The sequence below is a fragment of the Polyodon spathula genome, chromosome 46 (genome assembly GCF_017654505.1).
Source record: "Polyodon spathula isolate WHYD16114869_AA chromosome 46, ASM1765450v1, whole genome shotgun sequence".
Lineage (NCBI taxonomy): Eukaryota > Metazoa > Chordata > Actinopteri > Acipenseriformes > Polyodontidae > Polyodon > Polyodon spathula.
Genome location: NC_054579.1, coordinates 309,617 through 318,053, shown reverse-complemented (window position 1 = coordinate 318,053; position 8,437 = coordinate 309,617). Strand labels below are relative to the sequence as shown.

At 50.7% G+C, this 8,437-nt stretch overlaps 1 protein-coding gene across 1 annotated transcript in view; it reads left to right on the top strand.

Annotated features, from left to right (window-relative positions):
* Positions 1 to 7,747, top strand: part of LOC121306069 (activating transcription factor 7 interacting protein) — a 35,503-nt gene extending 27,756 nt beyond the window's left edge. Inside the window, exons 15-22 of the mRNA XM_041237771.1 lie at positions 2,419 to 2,474; positions 3,797 to 3,848; positions 4,210 to 4,393; positions 5,991 to 6,045; positions 6,310 to 6,454; positions 6,587 to 6,669; positions 7,067 to 7,254; positions 7,299 to 7,747. Of these exons, the coding sequence (XP_041093705.1) occupies positions 2,419 to 2,474; positions 3,797 to 3,848; positions 4,210 to 4,393; positions 5,991 to 6,045; positions 6,310 to 6,454; positions 6,587 to 6,669; positions 7,067 to 7,254; positions 7,299 to 7,575 (1,040 nt within the window). The 3' untranslated portion in view covers positions 7,576 to 7,747. The remainder of the gene's footprint in view (positions 1 to 2,418; positions 2,475 to 3,796; positions 3,849 to 4,209; positions 4,394 to 5,990; positions 6,046 to 6,309; positions 6,455 to 6,586; positions 6,670 to 7,066; positions 7,255 to 7,298) is intronic.
* Positions 7,748 to 8,437: the final 690 nt, after the last annotated feature.

Sequence of the window (8,437 nt, the reverse complement as noted above, 5' to 3'; positions counted from 1 at the left end):
AGAGAGATGATCCTCCTCCTGGGGGGATATCAGCCAGTAACTCCTCTGCCCACGCATCGGTGCTCTCGAACTCAAGGGTGGGGACTTCTAAATCTTTTGTAGTTAGGGGTATTACTTTAGTATAAATACAAGTTAGGGATTCATATGTTGTTTTTTTCTGAATTTTATTTGAACGAAAAGACCATGGTGTGTAACGAGAAAGGAGAGATCATCGACAACACAGTATCTCTCGCGCCGGACCCCCCATCCCTCCCCTCTAGACCCATCTCCCCGACTCCCCCATCCAGCCCTCTCAGCCCTGGCTCTCTAGCATCTCCTCCGCCCCCCTCCTCTCCGCCCAGTCTGAAACGTAGGACGGCTGACGTACAACCCAGATCTCCAGTTGCTAGAGTTATGCCCTGTCCTCAGGGGAGTCTGAAGGTCCCCTCCGCCCCCCCACGAAGGTAGAGGAGAGGGGGGAGTTGGGTAGAGAGATGATGAGAGGAGGTTGGGAGATGATGGGGAGAGGGGAGAGTTGGGTAGAGAGATGATGAGAGGGTAGGAGGGGGGGAGTTGGGTAGAGAGATGATGAGAGGGTAGGAGAGATGATGAGAGGGAGAGAGGGTAGGAGAGGGGAGAGTTGGGTAGAGAGATGATGAGAGGGTAGAGGGGGATGTTGGGGGAGAGTTGCACCATCCCTCTACTCTCCCTCTCCTAATCCTCCAGAGAGAGGGAAGTATATCATCTAACCCTTCTCTCACTAGATGATCCCCTCCTCCCTCCCCCTCTCAACCCATACTAGACATGATCCCCTCTTCTTCCTCGACTCTCTCCGAGTTGCTCTAGAGCCTCTCACCCCCTCATTCACTCTACCCTTCAACCCCATATCTCTCTACTTACCTCTAAGAGAGGGGAGGAGAGGGGAGAGTTGGGTAGAGAGATGATGAGAGGGAGAGAGGGTAGGAGAGGGGAGAGTTGGGTAGAGAGATGATGAGAGGGAGAGAGGGTAGGAGAGGGGAGAGTTGGGTAGAGAGATGATGAGAGGGTAGGAGAGGGGAGAGTTGGGTAGAGAGATGATGAGAGGAGGGGAGAGGGGAGAGTTGGGTAGAGAGATGAGGAGAGAGGAGGGTAGGAGAGGGGAGAGTTGGGTAGAGAGATGATGAGAGGGGGGGAGAGGGGAGAGTTGGGTAGAGAGATGATGAGAGGAGAGGAGAGGGGAGAGTTGGGTAGAGAGAGATGAGAGGGAGAGGAGGTAGGAGAGGGGAGAGTTGGGTAGAGAGATGATGAGAGGGAGAGAGAGGGGGAGAGGGGAGAGTTGGGTAGAGAGATGATGAGAGGGTAGGAGAGGGGAGAGTTGGGTAGAGAGATGATGAGAGGGAGAGAGGGAGAGGGGAGAGTTGGGTAGAGAGATGATGAGAGGGAGGAGGAGAGGGGGGAGTTGGGTAGAGAGATGATGAGAGGAGGGGAGAGGGGAGAGTTGGGTAGAGAGATGATGAGAGGAGGAGAGGGGAGAGTTGGGTAGAGAGATGATGAGAGGGTAGGAGAGGGGAGAGTTGGGTAGAGAGATGATGAGAGGGAGAGAGGGAGAGGGGGGAGAGTTGGGTAGAGAGATGATGAGAGGGAGAGAGGGGAGAGTTGGGGGGAGAGATGGGGAGAGAGAGAGAGAGGGTAGGAGAGGGGAGAGTTGGGTTCTAGTCCTCTCTACCTCGAGAGATCAAGGGTAGGCCTACGGTTCTCTTCCCATCTCTTCTCTCTCCTTCTCAACCCCACCTCTCTACGAACTGAGGGTAGGGGGGGGGAGAGTTGGGTAGAGAGATGATGAGAGGAGGGGAGAGGGGAGAGTTGGGTAGAGAGATGATTAGGAGAGGGAAGAGTTGGTAAAGACTCCTCCCTCTTCGATGGGAGAGTTCACCCGGTAACCCCCCCTATGATCCCCTCCGCGAGCACTACTGATCCGTCTTCTCAGGCGTCTCCTCTCCTGGGTAGAGAGAATCGTCTCTCAGGGTATCTAGAAGGAGAGTCCCTCTTAGAGACTGATTGATGAGAGGAGTGAGGCGATGGACCAGCAGTATGGTCTAGAGAGAGATCTACTTAAGAGAGAAGGGTACGGAGATGGGGAGCGTCTGGGTCCAGAGAGAGAGGGTAGGAGAGGGGAGAGTTGGGTAGAGAGATGATGAGAGGGTAGGAGAGGGGAGAGTTGGGTAGAGAGATGATGAGAGGGAGAGGAGTAGGAGGGGAGAGTTGGGTAGAGAGATGATGAGAGGGAGAGTTGGGTAGAGAGATGATGAGAGGGTAGGAGAGAGGGGAGAGTTGGGTAGAGAGATGATGAGAGGAGGGGAGTGGGATGTTGGGGGAGAGTTGATGAGAGATACAATCATCATTTAATAAACACAATGTAAGAGCATTTCAGGTTTTATATGAATCTCTCTTCCCTCACAGAGAACCAAACTATAAACAGAGCAGCTGATTCTACAACACTGAAGACTCCCACACAGGTAAGAGTTGTTATTATTATTTTTATTATTATTATTTGTAAAAGTACATTTTTATATTTTGTCTTCAGATTTGAACGCCGTCATTTTTTCGATTGTTAATTTTTTCAATCTGTGTGTGAATTTTTCTTGGTAAGTTTTTTTTTTTAAAAAGATTTACTGACTTTGTTCAAAAACTAATATATCTCAGTGTCTTCAGTGTGAATTCAATGGCAAACGTTTCTTCATTGATCGATTGGATATATTGGCAAAAAATAATTTAGTTTCAGTGACGCTGATGAAGACACTAGAGCCCCAAACTAGAGCTGCTCTGCTGGACTCAGTTTAGTTTCAATAACGCTGATGAAGGCACTAGAGCCCCAAACTAGAGCTGCTCTGCTGGACTCAGTTTAGTTTCAATAACGCTGATGAAGGCACTAGAGCCCCAAACTAGAGCTGCTCTGCTGGACTCAGTTTAGTTTCAATAACGCTGATGAAGGCACTAGAGCCCCAAACTAGAGCTGCTCTGCTGGACTCAGTTTAGTTTCAATAACGCTGATGAAGGCACTAGAGCCCCAAACTAGAGCTGCTCTGCTGGACTCAGTTTAGTTTCAATAACGCTGATGAAGGCACTAGAGCCCCAAACTAGAGCTGCTCTGCTGGACTCAGTTTAGTTTCAATAACGCTGATGAAGGCACTAGAGCCCCAAACTAGAGCTGCTCTGCTGGACTCAGTTTAGTTTCAGTAACGCTGATGAAGGCACCAAATCTTTTAAATTGGCACATTTTACACAGAAGAAAAGTCAAATAAAACTGGCTTTTAATCAGTTGATGAGTTGGTCGGTTGGCTGATGTCTGCTGCTCTTACCAGAATCAAACACGATTCACAGATTTATTTTAACACAGCTTTATTGCGCCATCTGGTGGCCAAGCGTTATAATGGCAGTATTTATATATTTTCATAATATATTTAATTTCAATTATTTTTTTTGTTACCTGTCTGTATTTATAAATACTAAGATTACTAAAATACTAATAGCCCAGCGCTTTCTAACCCTAACCACTGAGCTCCTCAAACCCTCCCCTCTTCCCTCTCCCCTCTCTCTCCCTCCTCTCCTCTCTCCCCACTCCTCTCTCTCTCTCCTCTCCCTCTCTCTCTCTCCTCTCTCTCTCCCCCTCTCTCTCCCTCTCTCCTCCCTCTCTCTCTCTCCCCTCTCTCTCCCCTCTCTCTCCCCTCTCCCTCTCTCTCTCCTCTCTCTCCCTCTCTCTCCTCTCCTCTCTCTCCCTCTCTCTCCTCTCTCCTCTCTCTCTCTCTCCTCTCTGACAGTGTCATTGTGTTTGTTCCAGGTTGTAAGGAGTGCTATTATTGACCTCACAGATGATGATGACGATGTTCAAGGTAGGATTGATTGATTGATTTAGTGAATATTGATTATCTACAGCAGAATTTTAGGATTGAGACGTCATTTCAAATAAAGTAAATTACATGAACCTAATTCAAATGTTTTATTATCTATGAAGCTGAGGTTTGTAGCTGATTTTATAGTGGAGAGAGCTGCAGTATATTGGGGGGTAGCAGTGGGATATTTAGACAGACAGATCAGGGCTGGGAATCAGACTCCTATTGCACAGCAGTGTGATCCAGTCCTGGTTTCACTGCTACCAGCTTGATGATTTAAATTCCTGTTGTCAATATTTTAATAGATGTTTTTTTTTAATATTTCAACTCTGTTCCCCCCCCGTCCCGTTCTCTCTCGCAGTGACGGGAGTCAGAAAAGCCCCCCCTGCCGTGAACCAAACCCCCCCCTCCTCCCTCCTCGGCCCCCTCTCCTCCGTGCCTCCCCCGCCCCCTCACCCTGGGCACCCTCCACTCCAGCAGGGGCTGGCCTGCCCTGCAGGTGCTGGCGACCCTGCGACCACCACCATGCATGTGGCTGCCCACGGGTGAGTGTCGGGCTTGCAGGCTCTGCCTGTCTGTCTGTCTGGAACGACAGCCGAACTCTGTCTGGAATGAACTCTGCCTGTCTGTCTGTCTGGAACGAACTCTGTCTGTCTGTCTGTCTGGAACGAACTCTGTCTGTCTGTCTGGAACGAACTCTGTCTGTCTGTCTGTCTGGAATGAACTCTGTCTGTCTGTCTGTCTGGAACGAACTCTTGTCTGTCTGGAACGAACTCTCTGTCTGTCTGTCTGGAACGAACTCTTGTCTGTCTGTCTGTCTGGAACGAACTCTGTCTGTCTGTCTGTCTGTCTGTCTGGAACTCTGTCTGTCTGTCTGTCTGGAACGAACTCTGTCTGTCTGTCTGTCTGGAATGAACTCTGTCTGTCTGTCTGGAACGAACTCTGTCTGTCTGTCTGGAACGAACTCTGTCTGTCTGTCTGTCTGGAACGAACTCTGTCTGTCTGTCTGGGAACTCTGTCTGTCTGTCTGTCTGGAACGAACTCTGTCTGTTTGTCTGTCTGGAACGAACTCTGTCTGTCTGTCTGTCTGGTCTGTCTGTCTGTCTGTCTGGAACTCTGTCTGAGACAGTCTTCTGAAACTTACTTACTCTGTCTGGCTGTTCTGTCTGGAATACCTCTGTCCTGTGAGACTGACAGAAAGGAATGAACTCTGTCTGTCTGTCTGGAACGAACTCTGTCTGTCTGTCTGTCTGTCTGTCTGTCTGGAACGAACTCTGTCTGTCTGTCTGTCTGGAACGAACTCTGTCTGTCTGTCTGGAACGAACTCTGTCTGTCTGTCTGTGGAATGAACTCTTGTCTGTCTGTCTGTCTGGAACCACTCTTCTGTCTGAATCCCTATTACTCGGCTCGGAACAACTGTCAGTCGGTCCTGTCTTGGAACAACCTCTGTGCTGTCTGTCTGGAACTGTCTGTCTGTCCTGTCCCCTGGAACGAACTCTGTCTGTCTTGGCTGACGAACAGACCTGTCTGGAACGACTCCCTCTTGCTTGAGACAGCAGAGTACTTGAGCAGACAGACTGTCTGGAATGAACTCTGTCTGTCTGTCTGTCTGGAACGAACTCTCTGTCTGTCTGGAACGAACTCTGTCTGTCTGTCTGTCTGGAACGAACTGTCTGTCTGTCTGGAACGAACTCTCTGTCTGTCTGGAACGAACTCTGTCTGTCTGTCTGGAACGAACTCTGTCTGTCTGTCTGTCTGGAACGAACTCTGTCTGTCTGTCTGGAACGAACTCTGTCTGTCTGTCTGGAACGAACTCTGTCTGTCTGTCTGTCTGGAACGAACTCTGTCTGTCTGTCTGGAACGAACTCTGTCTGTCTGTCTGTCTGGAACGAACTCTGTCTGTCTGTCTGGAACGAACTCTGTCTGTCTGTCTGGAACTCTCTGTCTGTCTGGAACGAACTCTTGTCTGTGTGGAACTGTTTGTTTGTCTGGAACTCTCTCTTTCTGTCTGTCTGTCTAACTCTGTCTGGAACTGTCTCTGTCTGCCTGAAACTCTGTTTGTCTGTCTGAAACTCTCGTCTGTCTGTCTGGACTCCCCTCTGGAACAACTCTCTGACCTTTGTCTGTCCGTCTCTCATACAGTCAGATTGAGACCATCCTTGAACTTGCAGAGACTGTCCGGACTCTGTCCTTCAGAGCAACTCTCGCTCTATCTCACTAGCCTGTCCGACTCTGTGGAACGTTCTCCTGCGGCAGCGGTCCCCTGCCTCTGTCTGGACTATACTGAGCTGTCCGTCGTAAACTTGGACTTAATTGGACCTAAGCAATCTTGCTGCTCACCTCTAACATAATCTCTCTCTCTCTCTCTCTCTCTCTCTCTCTCTCTCTCTCTCTCTCTCTCTCCTCTCTCCTCTCAGCTCAGACCACCGTGAACGTTCTCCAGCGCCCCGTCCTCTCTCAGCTGCGGCCTGCGGGGGGACCACGGACCCCCCTCTCCTCTCAGGGGGTCTTCACTCCTCAGCTGCCCTCCACACCCGGGGGGGGCAACAGCAGGGCAGTCGGCGCACAGCAGGGGCAAAACAGACAGGGTAGCCCCCAGTCTACAGGTGAGAGAGACTGGGAGATGCGCTGGGTCTTGAGTGTTGTGTTGTGCAGCGCTGTGCGTACGTTTTTTTTTTTTTTCCTAACCACCTTCTTCCTCTCTCCCTCCTCCTCCTCCCTCCTCCGCTGGTTCCCAGGGCTCCCAGTGCGAGCGAACCCCCAGACCAGTCCCTACGCGCTCAACGGACCCCAACTCACAGTCCACCACCGCGGTCTGCAGGTGAGAGGGGCTGGTTTTGAAATGATAGTTCTGATAGTTCCCTCATTCCTTTCCCTTTTCCATTCTCTCCTGTTTCTCCCTCCTTTCCTCTATCTTCCATTCCCTCTCTCTGTCTCCCTCCTTTCCTCTATCTTCCATTCCCTCTCTCTGTCTCCTCCTTCCTACTCACTTCTTTCTCAGTCACTTCTCTCCCTTCCTCTCTCCTCTTTCCCCTTCCTCTTCTCCTTTCCCTCCTCCTCTGTTCTTCCCCTCTTTCTCTCTCAAAAGAAAAAAACATGACCGCCCCTCCCCCCTTAAAAAAAAAAAAAAATAAAATAACCCTGACTTCGTCACCTAGACTCAACTTGAACAAAACAATGCGTTTGTGAACTCACCCCTCTCTCTCTGTCTCTACTAGAGAGAGACCCTCCCCACGCTCCCCCCCCACCTCCACTCCTCCTCCTCCCCCCCACCCCTCCTCCTGCCCCCCCTCCACCCCGCCCCCGGGGGGAGGGCCCCCCCAGCTCCCCCCCCGGAGAGGGGCCTCCCCGAAGCTCTCGCCCACGATCCCCTCCTCAGAGAACCCACCTTCACGTCTCGGCCTGCGTGCAGAGCCGAACGGGTATTGTGCTGTCTGGTAGCTGACCTAGTTCGACGGAGTGCGCGGCTGTGGACAGCTACCACCTGTACGCTTACCACCAGGACCCTTCCTCCTCCTCCTCCTCCTCCTCCCCTCCCTCCTCGCAGTGGAAGAAGATCGGGGAGGTGAAGGCTCTGCCTCTCCCCATGGCCTGCACGCTCACTCAGTTCGTTTCTGGCAGCAAGTACTACTTTGCCGTCCGTGGGAAAGACATCTATGGGAGATTCGGGGCGTTCTGCGAACCCCAGTCGACCGACGTGATCGCCACGCAGCAGCCGGGGAGCTGAGGGGAGACGAGAGGGGGGCCTGGGGGAGAGGGAACTGAAATTAAGAGTCCCAGTTGGTGGTAGCAGTGGGATATTTTAGACAGATCGATCAAAGATGGGAATCGGACTCCTATTGCACAGCAGTGTGATCCAGTCCAGGTTTCACTGCTACCAGCTTGATCAGCCCCCAGTGTGTCTAGGGAACAAGCTCAGGTGTGTCTGATTATTAAACTCCTAGTGAAAGCAGGACTGGATCACACTGCTGTGCAGCGGGAGTCTGATTATTAAACTCCTAGTGAAAGCAGGACTGGATCACACTGCTGTGCAGCGGGAGTCTGATTATTAAACTCCTAGTGAAAGCAGGACTGGATCACACTGCTGTGCAGCGGGAGTCTGAGAGAGAGACTGAGAAAGACTTCTAGTGGAAATGTTTGCCATTGAATTGACACTGAAGACACTGAGAGACTCTTCTAGTGGAAACGTTTGCCATTGAATTCACACTGAAGACACTGAGAGAGACTTCTAGTGGAAACGTTTGCCATTGAATTCACACTGAAGACACTGAGAGACTCTTCTAGTGGAAACGTTTGCCACTGAATTCACACTGAAGACACAGAGAGACTTCTAGTGGAAACGTTTGCCATTGAATTCACACTGAAGACACTGAGAGAGACTTCTAGTGGAAACGTTTGCCATTGAATTCACACTGAAGACACTGAGAGAGACTTCTAGTGGAAACGTTTGCCATTGAATTCACACTGAAGACACTGAGAGAGACTCTTCTAGTGGAAACGCTTGTATTTGAGCTTCACTTTGATCTCGTGTCGAGTGGTTCTGGACTTCAGTTCGTTTTTATTTTTCGTTCAGAAGAAAACGAACAGAA